We start from the raw sequence: 17,828 nt of genomic DNA on the forward strand, positions 1-17,828 counted from the left end.
GGCATATAACCACAGAAAATGTACATCTCTGCTACACATAATCAACACTTTTTTCCTATGTGCTTTTTAGTTTTTTATTTTGGACATTCACTCATTTTCAGTCCTTGTACCTGACCATTTTCAGAGGAATGTTTTTTTTTTTTTTTTTTTTTTTTTTAAAGCACTTAAATATAAATCATTCAAGCATAAAAAGGGCACTTAACTCAAGGAAAAGGTTTTGTGTCTGCACACAACAGACAACTTGGCAAAGAACCAATTTTAAATGATATATTTAGGCACTTTGTTACTAGCAGCTTATCACAAAAAAATTTTTGTTTTTATTACAGGCCATTTATTTGGTGGAATCAATGATAAATGCCAAAGATGATGCAGTTTATCAGGCAGAAAACTTGACAGATATAGGCATGGTGTGCAGGTTTTCCTTTTAAATTTTTTGGGGGAATGGACGAGTACAGGACAAAAGAAGTGGCAGGCCCAAAAATTATCTACCACAGATGCAAAGCAAAAGGCTGACGTATCTCAATTTGCACAAGAACTGGCCTGAAAATCATGAGAAACTGGTCTTATCTAGTGGTAAGTCGAAACTTGAATCCAAATAAATCATAATCAATAATGTACTGAGGAGGTCACTGTGATACAACATGCAGTACCATCTGGGAAGCATCTGGTTGGCAATGGCTTCATTTCTCGGCATTACAGTGATCCCAGTGCACTAAAAGCATACCTGGATAGAAAAACACAGTGGAGCCCTATGAGTCAATGTTTGGCCTCCCCAGAGCCCGGACCTCAACATTATTGAAGCAGGGTGGGATCATCTTGCACATCTTAGTTTAAGACACTTGTGCAGAACTGCTGCTTTGGATGGGTCTGATATCGGTCAGGGGTCGATGCCTATGTGTAAGGTGACATTAATTTTGTGGTGGCAAAATTATAAAAGCCAAAAAGACTTAAAAATAAATAAATAAATAAATAAAAGGTCAGATATAGTTGTTATTGAGGAAGAAGTGCACTGTAAAAAAATTAGCATTAGAATTTTAATTCTTTTTAAACATCAGTATCAGTTCATTTTTGCAATCTGTAGATCAATAATTACTACATAATTACAACTCTTCATTCCTCTTGAGGTATGAAATTGAAAACTTGTGTAAGCATAATTGCAGTTTTCACAACCAATCAAAGTGCTGTAACTTTACTATAGTTCTTCTGGGACTATGACAGAGTCCCAGAAACAGAGCAAGGCTTATAGATTGTAGTTTCAAATCCATGTAGAATCTGGTTATTTGATAGCATTGTGTAACAAACCTTAATTATATGTTCTAGTAAGATGTCAGTAATGTTCCGACTTGCTGTGTAAATGTAATAACTGCATTTGGATAGAAAGTTTTCAGTGGATTACTGAGCTTGTCAGAATTTGGGCTACTGTCTGGTTTTAAATTTCTTTGCTGCCTTCCTTTCCCATTAGTGTCAGTTGGATTTTCCAGCTGCCAATAGTTAATTTGATGTTGTCTTTATCACTTCAGCGTGACAGTGTGCATCCAATCACATAATGGTAGCTTTTCCAGCACCCTGCTGCCCTGTGTGTCACTCTCAAATTTACTCTTGCTAAAAATAACAAGGTGACGGTGACCTGTCTACCGGTGATTGTCTCTGCTATAGAATTTTAATAAGGGGTTGCAACTCATGCAGAATTGGCAGCGGCTTTTTGCAGGTGCTGTCCTGTATTGGCAGCAGAAGTACAAGTATGGAGAATAAAGAAATGAGGATAAAACGGTTGCCTTTTTATTCATTTTTACTACAAAGCTTCTTCTTGCTCTTGCGTTATAACCAAGCATACCCTTATCCTTTACAGCAAAGCTCCCCCCCCCCCCCCCCCCCCAAAAAAAAAAGCTCCAATCAAACACTATTCAGTGCAGACAAGACGACTAAAGCTTAATTTATACTTCTGCATCATTCTGTGTAGAGCTCACAAGGTAGTCTGTGCAAGTGGCAAATTTTACAAAAGAGGCAAAATTAGGGTTTCAATTAAAACATACCTGCAGTGTAGATTTAACACACAGCATTGATATAGAGGAAATAAAACTCACAAGGTTTCCAACTCTGATCCCGTGAAGGAATATTTAACTGTTATTCTGAGCCTGAGCTCTCATTTCATCTCTTGCCTGCACCTGCATAGGGGGCAGACCAGCGAGACAGGCTTCGTGTTCAAAAACATTGACGTTCCCTGTGTTGGCCAGCACCTTCACTTGGTTTTTAATTATATTGATAGATTAAGGATTTCATTGAATAATTCCATGATATTTCAGTTAAAAAATAATCATGTTAAACAATCAACAAAATACACAAACCTACCTGAATGCCTTTCTCTACTGCTGTTTTAGCTGGCCTGATCTTATCACTAAGATCTCATCTCTCCAATCAGGCCATACAGCAGTGGACTATAGAGTTTATTTTGGTTCACCAGGTAGCATCAGTTGTTTGATATTTATACAAAATATCTGTACCTAAACTCAATAAGAGCTTTGTCACACTATGAGGACATGATGATCATTTGCACTACTTTACAATGTTCGATTGAAAAAAATAAATAAATAAAAGAAAACAAGGCGGGGTGTGAGAATTAGCATTAGTGAAAGCCAATTATAGTAACAGATTTTGAATAAGGTAGCTAGTATCAGGGAACTAAATGCATCGTTGGTTAAACACAACAAAACTTTGTGGGAAAATGGAGACGAGAAAAAAACCTGTAGACATAAAAAGCTGAGAGAAGCCAGAAAATCCAGGTCGCACTGTGAGAAGCTTAGAAGTAAAGAACACGTGTGAATAATGTTGTGTTCTTCTGCTGCATTGTATTCCATGTACTCCTTAAAAGTTAAACCCTCGACTTTCATTTGGTTTGGTTTTAAGTTAATGAATCTCTCCCTTTCCCATGCAGATCTGCACCAATATTTTCCGGGTTCTCCCACCAAGTGACAATCCGGATTTTGACCCAGAAGAGGATGAGCCCACTCTGGAAGCTGCATGGCCTCACATACAAGTAAGGATCTTGTGTTTCACTCTCTGATTTGAACCACTCTGATTTAATACTTTTATGTCACAACCTCTGCAAAATGCATATTCCTATTTAAATTGGAATTTTTCTTGATATTCCAGCTGGTCTATGAGTTTCTTCTGCGCTTCTTGGAGAATCCAGACTTCCAACCCAGCATTGCAAAGAGATATATTGATCAGAAGTTTGTTCTGCAGGTGGGTTTTTGTTTGTTGAAAAGAAGGTGCATTGAATTATTCTTTTTATTTATTTTACTGATTGCAAGTAGTTGTGGAGACCTGCTGCTTTGATGTGATTTCATAGGTTACCTGATGGGAGGAAACCTGTCTCCAAACCTTCATTGTCCAACTTAGACTGACTGCAGATGCTTTCAGGCTTCAATTGAATCCAATTGCTAACTTGGCTCCATTCAGTGGAAGACTGATAGCACACTGACTCTGTGTTACTGCCATTTTGACACAAAAAAGTCCCATTACAGATGGAAACTGGCCTGCAGACCTTTTTTTAAAGCAAGATGTCTTCAAAGAAATCATTTCCAAAGCAACAACGTCTAAAGTGGTTCAAGAGTTGGCAACACTAGAGGAAAAGGAGCAGTCTCCAACCACTGTTTTCATTAGTGTAGTTGTAATATTAAAGGCCTTTGATTATTTTTAGGTATGTGTCCCCTCCAAAGAACACTTCAGACAACTTTCATAATAATGATGATGATGATGTAAATAAGCAGTTTCTAAATTACCATACCACGACCAGGTTATAGGGATTTCAAAGAAATAAGAAATTGTGTGTTTAGGTCAATAAATTAAAACCAGACAAGATAACATAAACCTTTGTGAACATTATGTGTGGAGCATTGCTACAACACAACATTTGCAGCTTTAGCAGTTCACAAAAAAATGATGGTAACCTTTCTTGATGAACATTTTTCTGATATTGTTTATATAGAGTTCACTGATTTCTCTCCGCTTGTATATTATTGACCAGCACATATTAGAAAAAATGAAAGTGCCATTGTGTTTTAAGTCTTTTAGCAATAGTTTGGTCCTTGATAATTATTTATTTGCTTTGTTATTTAGCATATTCACGTTATAATTCGAAATGAACTTCCTTTGATGCGCTCAGTCTAGAGGTAGGGTAGGTTGGGTACCTGATCTCTGCTCAGGTGAGAGGTATGAGACTCCAGGGCAAATCCAGGACAGCATTTCTCTGGGAATGTTTGAGAGCACCTCGCTGCAAAAAGAGGTGGAGAGGGAGGAAGAATGGACACTTATAATTTTTGCTGTTTTTGCTTGAATGTGACAAAAACTATTGATCAGGTAATTCTTGCAACCATTTACAGATTCTGCTAATTGTTACAGGTGGTGTCTCATCTTACTGGAGTTTGTGTGCGTGATTAAATATAACACGAGTCATTAAAGCCCATTGTGATGTGTTTTGGGAGTTCACAGGTTTCAGTGCTCTCTGTAGATGAATCAGACTGTTAATATGTTGCAGCTCGTCTCCATGTGTCCTGGATCTGTACCCACCTACTGCAGGAATGTTTCACTTCTTGTGAAGCAGCAACTAAAAGGAACCACAAGGTCTGGAATGCTGGCTGGGGCACATCCGAGGTGCCTGCTCTGACTTTCCATGATGCGAGTGTGTCGTTTGTGAGCTTTAAATAGCTGCCAGTTGTTTACTCTTAAGGAAAGCGTACTGTGGTTGAAGCATAGAGTGTGGGATGGATGTATGGGTGGTAGTAAAGGCAAGGCTTTGTTAGCCCTTAGCATAATACACACACAGCATGAGACTGAGTATTCAAAGATACTTCTAAGGTGCTCATAAAACACAGAAGAGGCTTGGATAGCTAGAGGAAGAGATAGAGGTTCACTAGTTTTGGTCAAGAATATTTTCTCTCTGGAAGGAAACGCATGATCAAAATCATGAGCTTCCAACACCACACAAGGAAAAATTCTTCTTATTGTGTCTTATACTGATAAAACTTTTTTCCTTTGTACTTTGCCGTAACTTAGTCGTTACACCTTAGTTACATACCTACCTAAAATAAACCCTGCAGTTAATTTGCACTCTATTAATATTTCATGTTTCTATTATTGCATCACTGAACGTCCACACCCATTTCCCCCGTTAAAATGGGTGTGGACTATACAGAAAACGAAACACAGCAGTTTAGAGTGAGGGGGAAAAACAAACTGATAAAAAGAAATGCATGTAAAGCTAACTGTTAGCTTGTGGTTGGAAAATTTGGGGAGTGCAGTTCCTTATGACTGAATTCTGCCGATCTTCTTGCCCCGGTGGTATGGTGTTTCAGTATGTTGGTTTGGGCTTTTCTGTTTCATGTTTACATGTTTTCCCTGTACTTGCGGGGTTTACAGTGTTCTGTCATAATTCAGTCATGGTGGGTAGGTTAATTGGTGATCGTAAATTGGTTTTATGTAAGACTATATGTAAGACTATATGGCTGTTTCTCTGTGTGACTCCTGTAATCGATTTGCAGCATGTCCAGAATGTAACCAGACCATTGCTCGTGGCTTGCAGTTCAGTGACTTGATAGATGGTTACATTCATAACTTATTTATGAGGAGTTTGATAGTATCTGTCGTATTTCCTCATTGCTTTTGTGCTTTGACCAGAATGACAAAAACCACTCAGGTCAAAAAAAATGGGTACAACTCGGCCCTGTTTAAATGCTTGCAAATTGTTGAAATTAGAAAGAAGGAAGGCGTAAATTTTGTAATATTCTCAGCATTTTGCATATTGGAAACAATATATAATAAGATGTTAAGAACTGTTCATTTAACATGGCTAGATTTATAGTAGTTAACTGACAAAGTAATTCCTCAGCCTGATGTAGCAGAGCAAAGTAAGGTGGTTAACCCAAGGAGCCATGCCACAGCATTTCTGCAGTCGACTGAAGGTGGAAAAACTGAGACATGTTTGAAGAAAGTGCATTTGCAGGGTCATCATCTTCATCTAACTTTTAAAGTTTTCATCGTCATCTGGCAAACACAAAGTCAGTCAGAATTAAATACAAGTGCTTTGTGGCAATCAACCAACACCTACAGCATGGTATGTAACCAGTTAGAGGTTGCTAAAAATGGAAAGCAGAACTCCCTCTTAGATGTCAAAATAGTGCAAGTGTACCAAAACTGAAAGTGAGAGTTCTGCAAAAGCACCAAATCCTGAAGAAGAGTAAACAATACTCAGAAAAAAGCCCTAAAATAAAACGATCTCATGTAATGTCCCAACTGTAAATGCAAACAATAACCAGGTAGTTAGTAAAAACAATAGGATTTGCAAACGTGACATACATGAAATAGTTTTAGTTTTAGTTTTTGGGGGGAATTGGGCTTGCAACTGCCTCCTGACTGGAGGAGTCATTTCAACAGATATTTTAACAGAATATCTGGAGCTTCATGCTACAGTGGTGTCAGTTCATTGTGACATTTGGCACAGCTACATCATAAATAATTTTTTATCGTTCAACTACAGCTGCATTTATGATCTCAGATCTAAAAGTGTTGATAATATTGTTTTTAATTTATATTTGGCGCTACCTTTGATTAAAATCTCATGTGACAATGTGACTTGATGTTTTGAATCGCACACTAAAGTGTGGTCATCTTAAATAACCAAAACAGCTTGTGAATACAGATGGACTAATTGTTTGAAGAGTCCTCTCACCACGGGTCACAGGCAGGAGGCAGATGGCCAGAGGAGAGGAGGCACTAATTAAAGAAGTGAGAGAAACCACAAGTATGAGCATGGTGCAATAATATGATATCCCTGTTAGCAGCTATGCATTGCTATTTATTTGACAATCAATAAGGACCTCCAAAACGCCCAAAAACTGAAGTCACATCTGCTAACACAGAGTGCCGTGTCATTCTCATGCAGTACAGCTGAGCCGTTAATGTGACATTGTCCGGTCAGTGTCAGTGAGTGCCTGAGGTTTTATACGCAAATAGAAAGCTGTTGTTTCACTTGAAAGTCATTGCAGTCAGTTTTTAACTCATCTTGCATGTACAGTACGTCTCTGTTCATGTTGTCTCAGCATACCTGGACAGGTCTATCAGAGGGGCCCAGTTTTTTAACATGTACTCTAAATTCAGTAATAACTGGTTTCCATGGTTGTCATCTGTGCAGACTCATAATATTGTCATATATTCCTTTACATATTCAGTGGTTAATGAAATTAAATCTGACATAGACCTCCCTTATTTGTGAAAAAATACTCCCGATGACTTTATCCAGTGTCACCCTGTCATTGTTAAATATTTATATTACCTAAGGCACAAACAATATGTCTGAATAGCATGCTTTCATTTCATTTAAAAAAACCTCCAATGTTCACATCCACATAACATTTTGTCATCACTGATAGTCGATCTGGTGTAATAAAGTTCAGCTGAGAGATCAGAGCGATTCATTTTCTGTCAATCAAGTTATTGTTTCAGCCCTGCTGCTGCTCCGACCCCCTCGGGGTATTTTCATGGAAACGACTAATCACTGTTTTGGTTTTGGCTTATAAATAAAATATTTAGTTACAGTTACATAAGTTAACATTTTTTCATAACATACATTTATCACAAAGTAAACATTAGAAAGTGTTGGTGGATAACCTTTGAAAATGACTCCTGACAAATTGAGTTACTTCATCACTTTGATGGAGAAATGTTGTTACTCTAGCAGGTGCTATGAAGCAGTCCTGCTTTAAAGAAATCAGCACAACATCTTGCAGATAGTTTGGATAGCTACTTTGGAATTAGTGTGTCGGTTTTCTGCGATTTATGTATATTTTATAAATTTGTACTCCACTCAATCCTCAACGTAGTGAGTCATGTTTGCAGTTATGCATGGGTGCTGTGTCTGCATTGTTTTGCCAGGTAATGTGAAACTGTAAAGCTGTTGAAATTGGACTCGGAGCGAATAAATCCTGAACAACAGAAAAGAGAAATGACTTCAGAAACAACTGAGTCTGTACATACAGTGGGGCAAAAAAGTATTTAGTCAGCCACCGATTGTGCAAGTTCTCCCACTTAAAATGATGACAGAGGTCAGTAATTTGCACCAGAGGTACACTTCAACTGTGAGAGACAGAATGTGAAAAAAAAATCCATGAATCCACATGGTAGGATTTGTAAAGAATTTATTCGTAAATCAGGGTGGAAAATAAGTATTTGGTCAATAACAAAAATACAACTCAATACTTTGTAACATAACCTTTGTTGGCAATAACAGAGGTCAAACGTTTACTATAGGTCTTTACCAGGTTCGCACACACAGTAGCTGGTATTTTGGCCCATTCCTCCATGCAGATCTTCTCGAGAGCAGTGATGTTTTGGGGCTGTCGCCGAGCAACACGGACTTTCAACTCCCGCCACAGATTTTCTATGGGGTTGAGGTCTGGAGACTGGCTAGGCCACTCCAGGACTTTCAAATGCTTCTTACGGAGCCACTCCTTTGTTGCCCGGGCGGTGTGTTTTGGATCACTGTCATGTTGGAAGACCCAGCCTCGTTTCATCTTCAAAGTTCTCACTGATGGAAGGAGGTTTTGGCTCAAAATCTCACGATACATGGCCCCATTCATTCTGTCCTTAACACGGATCAGTCGTCCTGTCCCCTTGGCAGAAAAACAGCTCCATAGCATGATGTTTCCACCCCCATGCTTCACAGTAGGTATGGTGTTCTTGGGATGCAACTCAGTATTCTTCTTCCTCCAAACACGACGAGTTGAGTTTATACCAAAAAGTTCTACTTTGGTTTCATCTGACCACATGACATTCTCCCAATCCTCTGCTGTATCATCCATGTGCTCTCTGGCAAACTTCAGACGGGCCTGGACATGCACTGGCTTCAGCAGCGGAACACGTCTGGCACTGCGGGATTTGATTCCCTGCCGTTGTAGTGTGTTACTGATGGTGACCTTTGTTACTTTGGTCCCAGCTCTCTGCAGGTCATTCACCAGGTCCCCCCGTGTGGTTCTGGGATCTTTGCTCACCGTTCTCATGATCATTTTGACCCCACGGGATGAGATCTTGCGTGGAGCCCCAGATCGAGGGAGATTATCAGTGGTCTTGTATGTCTTCCATTTTCTGATGATTGCTCCCACAGTTGATTTTTTCACACCAAGCTGCTTGCCTATTGTAGATTCACTCTTCCCAGTCTGGTGCAGGTCTACAATACTTTTCCTGGTGTCCTTCGAAAGCTCTTTGGTCTTGGCCATGGCGGAGTTTGGAGTCTGACTGTTTGAGGCTGTGGACAGGTGTCTTTTATACAGATGATGAGTTCAAACAGGTGCCATTCATACAGGTAACGAGTGGGGGACAGAAAAGCTTCTTACAGAAGACGTTACAGATCTGTGAGAGCCAGAGATTTTCCTTGTTTGAGGTGACCAAATACTTATTTTCCACCCTGATTTACGAATAAATTCTTTACAAATCCTACCATGTGGATTCATGGATTTTTTTTTTCACATTCTGTCTCTCACAGTTGAAGTGTACCTCTGGTGCAAATTACTGACCTCTGTCATCATTTTAAGTGGGGGAACTTGCACAATCGGTGGCTGACTAAATACTTTTTTGCCCCACTGTATTAGGGGAAAGCTAGAAGTGCCGTTGGTCCGATTGTCCCCCAAACACTGGGGTGTGGCTGCAGAGGAGGTTACCCCACTTTAGCAGCCACCCCACGTAAAGCACAATGCATGGCCCAAAAGCAAAAATCAATCAGTAATAGTTAGTCTCAAAAACAACAAATTTAATCTCCACTTTTTGACCTTTTTTCCTCGAAATTTTGACTTTGACTATTCTTAATGTCACACAAAATATAAACTATATAATGTGTAAATGTATCCATTAGTTGAATATCTTGCATTAAGTACATTAACCAGCTGGTGAAGGCACTGTGATAGTATATTGAAGATTTCTGAGTCTCAGAATTTTAGACCTCCTGTTTTCTCAGCATCCTGCTGAAGTGGTCTGACCAGCTGCTTTCATTTCAAAATAACTCAAAGTAAATTAAACCAAACAAACATTTCATGATCCATAGTTTGTCTGTTGTATCTCATGTTTAATTGTGATCTATACAGTTTGAAACAAACTGGGAAATATGGGAATGACCAGGATGTGCTCTAATGAACCAGAGGAAAGCCTAATAGCTAGCTGCTCATTTGCAGCATAGAGAAAGTGGTTGTGCCGTTTAACAGCCAGATTTTTGGTTCTGAGCTGAATGAATGTGAATCAGCACCGTGCAGAAGAACAACATGTGAAACCCTTTTTCTGGATATAGTTAAAAATAGATGTCAGCTCTGTCACCGAGGTGCTGATGACATGCTAGTGGAAGATGAGTGCCATGTCCCGAAGCTGATCAGAGCCTGAAAACACTCCATTTGAACTCGGTGGCATCGGCTTGGCTCCCTTCAACAGTATTGTAATAATGAGTCATCGCATGTTAATGCAAGTGGCTGCTTTACACCAGGGCTCTCAAATCTGTTTAAATGATAGAGAATTCACTCACACATGCTCTGTGCTTGTTAGAGAAGATGTTGGTAGCTGGTTAAGCACCTCATGTGTTGTCTCTTATGTATATATGTTTGCATAATTTAAGGTGACAGCTGGCTCAGTGAATGTAAGTCACTTTAATCTGTTTTTAATAATAAGATGTGTCAAGAGACAATGTGGCAGTGTCAAACAGTCACTTGATGTGATGAAAGCCATGAAGAATTATAACCTGAATATACACCTCCCCCTTTCTTTACACAGAGTGGGTCTGCTGCTTTACTCTGTGAGCAGTTTGACTGTAAACTGACCCTTTTTTGATAGGGAGTAGCTGCTCTGCACCAGACAACATACAGAAATAGCAAGTTGATTACCGAATCATAAGCAGTATGCCAGTTGATAGCCACTACGACATCATATGATTTTTTATTTTTTTTTTAGAATTCTGACTATGACAGCGTTGGATTTCTTTCACCAGAAGTGAACATCTTTGGATGAGTGGGTAGACTTCAAGTTAGCCACCTTGAGTAGCGATGTGCTGCTGAATGCAGTTAAGCGTGCACTATTTTTGGCCATCAGGAGTACTGTGGAGTGTATCCAGAGGGATCTTTTATTAACTAAACGCCTTTCTTACTTCCAGCTTGTCATATGATGCAAAAATTAAGATGAGCAAGAACGAAACAATTACCCAGCTCACTTTCCTCAGTAGGGCAAAAATGATACACGGAAATAAACAGCTCCCTAGAATCTAAAAATACTGTCCAGCACTAATAATCTGTATGGGTGCAATGCACAAGCACACACATAGCTCTGCTAGTTAATGTTAAGTAACATACTAGAACTAGAACTTCACTCAACAAAACACGCGCACACACAGAATGAAGAAGTCCAGTTTAATGATTTATTTTTTAAATCTCCAAAAATAAGCTGTACACAGCCAAGAGGTACACAGAACTGCTATCACAGTGTGTGATCTTCACAACATTTCAGTATTAAGAAGAAAGCATTACATATTTACGAAATACAAAATTGAGCCGCACTGCACACCAGAGGCAGTGTATTGAATGAGTCATATAGTAGTATCATAGTGAGATGAAATGCGTCATGAACTAAACTCAAAAGATGACTGATTATATCTTACCGTGACTATTATTAATCAGAGGAGCACGTCACAGCATTTAAAAATATACGCTTTTGTGTCCAACCAGTGACGACCACCAACCGACCTTCAGAAGGCCTAATAATACTGTGCTAAGTGTTCAAGTGTTTCTCTTTCTCTTTAAAGTTGCTGGAGCTGTTTGACAGTGAGGACCCAAGGGAGCGGGACTTTCTAAAGACCATCCTGCATCGAATTTATGGAAAGTTCCTGGGATTGCGGGCCTTCATCAGGAAGCAGATTAACAACATTTTCTTGCGGTGAGTTAACAGCAGGTAGAAAACGTGTCTTAGTTCATATTTTTTCTTATATGTGGTTTTAAAGAACACGTGGCAGAAAATCACCAAAAAACACGCCAATTAAGCAGTAACCACAAGCATACAAGAGGTTGGTTTTAATGATCAGAAATAAGTTATCTTAAATATATGCACATCGGTCATTCATGTGTGTAGTCACCTCCTAGAGGCCCATTTTGAGCTGGGAAAATCCCTGTAATCAGAATGTCTCTAGATCCAAACACCTGTTCCCTGTATTTGTTTTTACCTGTCATTAGCCAGTTGCTCTGAGTTAGACTAGAGCAGGGGTGCCCAATCCCGGTCCTCGAGAGCTACCGTCCTGCAGCTTTTAGATGCATCCCTACTCCAACACAGCTGAATCAAATGAATGGCTTGTTATCAGGCCTTTGCCAAACACGATGGCATGCTGAAGAGGTAATCAAACCATTTGATTCAGCTGTGTTGGAGTAGGGATGCATCTAAAAGCTGCAGGACGGTAGCTCTCGAGGACCGGGATTGGGCAGCCCTGGACTAGAGGCTTGGCCTTCTGGGACAGAAACCAACAGGCAGTAGCTTCCCGTGAAGTATGTAGTCTTACACAAGAACTTTCTCGGGGGACTAAGCTTTTGTTTCAACCTGATAAGCCAGTCACTAAATTTAGTTAAGGTATCAAAAAGTCTTTTGGGATATAATGCAAATTAAGGGCATATAAAATAGACCTAAGAACATCTATAACTTTTTACGATAATTTTTGTTATATTTACAATTTAAAAAGAGTGAGAAGAAAAAGAAGAAAGGATAAAGTTTAACAGCTGTTAATGGATACATTTGAACAGGTGTTTTATAGCACTTCACTGAGTACATGTAGCCCAATTTGATCTGTAGTGAGTTGGGCCAGGAAAGCAGCTGCACTGTAAACCCCTATGGAAAAACCCAAAAAGCACTTACATTTTTTGGTTGTCACTAAACAGACTAAAATCTTTCACATTTAATGAGATTTTTTTTTTTTAATGAATAAATGTCAAGATTATTGTGGGGGGTTTTTTTTGTTTGTTTGTTTTTACTTTTAGCAGGTTCTCTTAAAGACACAAAACCTTTAAAGTTTGTTTTCATTTTGTTTTGGGGTTTTGGGTTTTTTGTTTTGTTATCTGATTTAAACAACGTATTTAGATCTGATATTTTTCTCTACTGTTTCAAGAATAAGAATTATTATGTTTCTTTACTTGTGTAGTATTGGGTCATCAGATCATCTTCATTTATTTCTGACTAAACAAAACAAGAAGAGGCACAAAACCAATACAAACCTGTTTTGAGGTATCATTAGATATTGTTTTGGCCTCCTCTCCTTAACGGTTCTTCTATATAAGTTCGACCAAATATGAAAAAAGTTCCCACCCGATCCCCAAACAAATGATGCTAGATGGCCTCCCTTCCCTGAGCTTGGTTCTGCCTGAATTTCTTCCTATTAAAAGGGAGTTTTTCCTTCCCACTGTCGCCAAAGCGCTTGCTCATAGGGGATCATCTCATGGTTGGGGTTTCTCTGTATTATTGTAGGGTCTTAACCTTACAATATAAAGCACCTTGAGGCAACTGTTGTTGTGATTTGGCACTATACAAATAAAATTAAATGGAATTGAGTTGAAAATTGAACAAATGAAAAAAATGTACTTGCATACTATGAACATTTTTGCGCTACATTATGTGGTGATGTATTCCCCTCTAACACCATGATATGTTGAGGGGATTGTTAAACAGGTGAGAGTCTTGGTGTATTTGGTACTGCACTTCTGTCAGTGATGCAAATTCATCATCTGACTGTTAACGAGAGGATACGGACAACCGTACAGAAAACCCCCTGGGTTCGTCAGCATGACTTTACATTACAATTCACCGGCTGCACACCCCAGGCTTTAAGCAGACTTCAAAGGAGTGCAACAGGAATGACTTGACCGTCTTTACTCCAGCTCTCCACGTCTGCACCAGAGGTTTAAGGTTTATATCTCACAGAATAAGCTGTCCCCAATAAAATCAACTAAATATTCTTCTGAAAAAGTATTACAGCGGTATACAACAAATTTATTAGAACCAAACAACAGCTACCCTAAATTAAACATTTTCTAAATACCAAAATCATGTTGTGTAATGGTTAATTTACCTATATGCAGAAGCTCTTTAATCAAAATTATATTTTTAATGCTAAAATATAATTATTGTTGTTGTCCATGAATTTTTAAATTAGCTGTTTTATTTATTTATTTATTTATTTATTTAGTTTTAAAAGCAGAAAAATAGTAAAGCAAATTATTTTTTTTAAATTAAGATACCAAATTGCAGCAATTAATTCCTGAACATGCACATTCTTTTTATTGGCTGAATGTTATGTTTGACTAACTTCTTAGAGAAGTCTAGTGTGTCAGCTCAAATTTGGATATATTAAAAAAAAAGTAAAAAATTTTTAGTTTTGAGCAAGTTTTTTGATAGATTTTTGAAAAACTGATGAGCAATGTATTCAGTCAGTTCTTTTCAGTTTTAGTGTTTCTGGTCTGTTCAGTTGACCACCTCTTGCACAAAGTGAGCTAAAGTCTTCACTCAGATTCACTCCAGGCCTTAAACACCAGGAGAAGTAAAACGGTTCAGTTGGAGGTGTCACTTACTCCTGGCAGCAGTGTGTTGTGTCCTTACTGCTCCTGTTGCTGCGTGACAATGAGCTTCAGATGATTGAAACAGGGGACACTTGATGTCATTTCCAACAGGCAAGGTGGCAAAACGGGTGCACCCACTTTGACCATCTGCCGTAGAGGATAAAAATAGTGCCACAGTTGTCAGGCTCTGTCTGTACATACCAGGTCTGCACAGCTAGATGGAAATGTGTTACGAAACAGACGAGCTAAATGATGCATGGATCATTTACTTACATAAGAGCCTCCCAGTGTGAAGCCAAATATGTTTGATTTTTCCAGATAATTATTCATTGCCTACATAGATTAGACTTATTTAGCTTTTTCCTTTTGGCTGCAAGTATGCAGGCGATGCCCGTTTTCTGTGGGTTTATTTTTAGGCTCCAATCATAAATTAGCTAATTATAAAGGCTATGATGGTATAATTTTGTTTGTATTCTTGATTAGGAATCATGAAATATCAGTGTAATGGTACTTACCCAACTTGGATCCCAAATCAGAGTGATAGCATTTGAAAGGAGCGGAGCGTTGGGAGCGGTGCTAATCAATTGTTCTGATCAGGGTGCTCTGCTTTCACAGTTGTGACGTGTTTGATAATTTCAATCGTCAATGTGTTTGCTGCTGTTCCAGGTTCATATATGAAACCGAACACTTCAATGGAGTTGCTGAACTGTTAGAGATCCTGGGAAGGTGAGTGACAAAATGTTGTGTGATGTAAAGTTACACAGTAACTGTACACTAAAGCTGATCATCAGACACGTTTATTGATCTATGAATTGAATGAAATTGTAACTTCTAAGAAAGATTTCTTTGTTATATAAGATGTTAAACCCATAAAATGATCCCCAATTCATAATAACCACTACCATTGGTCATAGTTTAGTCACACTTACAGTGATCAGCTAAAGGGTTTTCATCAAAATTGTGCTCAAGATCAATGTCACATACAACATAACCTGCATGGACACCACTTAAAATTCCACCAAATCCTTGATCCTGATGTGTTGATTCAACAATTTTAGCAAAGTCGTTAACATCACTTTCTCCGTGTTGATTAATTGTGCATAACAAACCATAGAAATAATCATGAAATGCTAAATGATCTTGAAATATTGTATGTTGCATATTACCTGATAGAAGGTGGTGATCATGGAGGGAGCGATCCTATTGGTTGACTCCCACACTGCAAAGGTGTGGTTGTGGCCTCACATTAGTAAAACGATGATGTGATGGTGTGCTCACATATTTTCCTGCTCAATATGGCCGTGGTTAATACTGACCATGCAGTCATAGCACTCAGACACCCTCAGTTGGTAGTGAATGAGATTAATTTGACCTGGTCATAACTTTTGAGCCCACTTGGACGTCTCAATGGGTTTTAATCCTCATTGGTTTGTGCAATACAGCCAACCAGTGACAAGAAAACGTATCACTATCTTGTGTAGTTACAATAACCTGCGAGTTAGTTTTACTTGTTAATGTTGAGGTAAAAGGCTCTTCAGGCCTTTTTAAAGCCATGCTCTGCTCTATTCTCACAGTTCATGCTGCTGTTTTGTGTGTAATCTAACGTTGTCCTGCTGTTTCTATGTTTGCAGTATCATCAACGGGTTTGCGTTGCCTCTGAAAGCCGAGCACAAGCAGTTTCTGATGAAGGTGCTCATCCCGTTACACACAGCTAAAGGATTGGCTCTTTTTCATGCACAGGTAGAGGAAACTCTTCACCATGTCCTGGAAACATTATTGGGGGTTTTGATTTGTGCCATTGCACAGAAACTGTTAGACTGTTTATAGCTGAATTATGAAGCTGCTTGTCTCAGGAGGATTAAGCAAGGCGATGGTGTAATCTCTGTACTGCAGCACCTTCTAGTGGCTTGGAAATTAAAATACTTATTTAAGAATTCACTGCTTTGTTCAACACAGTGTGGATTCATTAAAATAATTATATTATTTTCAAATGGTGTGATGCCTGCTTTGTCTGATGCAATTTTTGGGTTTGTTTGTGTTTATTTTTATCTGTGCTCCTCAGCTTGCCTACTGCGTGGTGCAGTTCTTGGAGAAGGATCCTACGCTTACCGAGCCGGTACTTTTTTCTTTTCTTTAATCATTTCTCCCACTGAAAGCACAAAGACTAGGCACTATATTTGTCTACACTGCAGAGAAATGTGTTGTGGATGCTAAAAGCTGCCCACTCAAATTGACACGAGAGAGAAAAACTCAAGGAATATTCTGTTTCTTTTTCAAAGGTGATCCGTGGTCTGCTGAAGTTTTGGCCTAAAACCTGCAGCCAGAAAGAGGTAGTCTGCATGTCTACAAATAGACAACACGTTTAAAAATCTGTATGCTGCCAGCCACATTTCAATATTCTGCACCTCCTGTCCAATTAGGTGATGTTTCTTGGCGAAATTGAAGAGATTCTGGATGTCATCGAACCAACGCAGTTCAAAAAGATCCAGGAGCCACTATTCAAGCAGATCTCCAAATGTGTGACCAATCCACATTTTCAGGTATGCTTTTAAAAATATTGCAGTATAAAAGTTTATCTTTAAAGCTGTTTTTCACACACGAAAGGTGGTGTTGCTCATAAGAAGTACAGAAGGTGGTCATCTGTGCCCAACATGTTCTTACTACAGGAAGTGCTGTTTCAGGGTTGAGGACCAGCACATTAAAGAAAAAGTGCATCAAACATTTTTAATATTTGTAATATATTTTTTTGATGGTAGTGGTGGTTTGTGTTAGTAATTTTGTATTTTGCTGATTTATAGTTTATTAATCATTAGTTAGATGCTGTTAATATTTCAGTTAATTCAGTTTTATTTCTGTAGCACCAGTTTACTACAACGATTGTCTCATAGCTCTTTTTATTGAAAGCTAAAGACACTACAAGGGAAAACCCTAACAATCAGGTAGCCCCCTATGATCAGCCCAGTGACCGTGGGGAGAAAAAAACCTTTAACACGAAAAGACTTCCTGTATCACCCGACTGGGTTATGGGCAGCAATATCTTTTAACTGGCTGGTGAATGAGGGGAAAGTGAAAAGAGGAACATAGAGCAAAAGAACACAAGCTAGTTATAATACCAGAAAGTAGTTGCATCCCCTGGAAACCGAAGCCAATAGCAGCGTAACTAAGGGATGTTTCAGGGTGATTTTAATTCTGCGGGTTACTTCTGTGAACCCAGCT

General features: G+C 38.8%; 1 protein-coding gene across 1 annotated transcript in view; it reads left to right on the forward strand.

The window, feature by feature from the left end:
- ppp2r5a (protein phosphatase 2, regulatory subunit B', alpha isoform) overlaps positions 1–17,828 on the forward strand; it is a 61,044-nt gene that overhangs the window by 38,410 nt on the left and 4,806 nt on the right. The window contains exons 3-10 of the mRNA XM_080881926.1: positions 2,933–3,034; positions 3,151–3,243; positions 11,825–11,955; positions 15,279–15,338; positions 16,244–16,352; positions 16,675–16,728; positions 16,892–16,942; positions 17,033–17,152. Coding sequence (XP_080738052.1) covers positions 2,933–3,034; positions 3,151–3,243; positions 11,825–11,955; positions 15,279–15,338; positions 16,244–16,352; positions 16,675–16,728; positions 16,892–16,942; positions 17,033–17,152 — 720 coding nt within the window. The remainder of the gene's footprint in view (positions 1–2,932; positions 3,035–3,150; positions 3,244–11,824; positions 11,956–15,278; positions 15,339–16,243; positions 16,353–16,674; positions 16,729–16,891; positions 16,943–17,032; positions 17,153–17,828) is intronic.

This window comes from Rhamphochromis sp. 'chilingali' (assembly GCF_963969265.1).
Source record: "Rhamphochromis sp. 'chilingali' genome assembly, chromosome: 5".
Lineage (NCBI taxonomy): Eukaryota > Metazoa > Chordata > Actinopteri > Cichliformes > Cichlidae > Rhamphochromis > Rhamphochromis sp. 'chilingali'.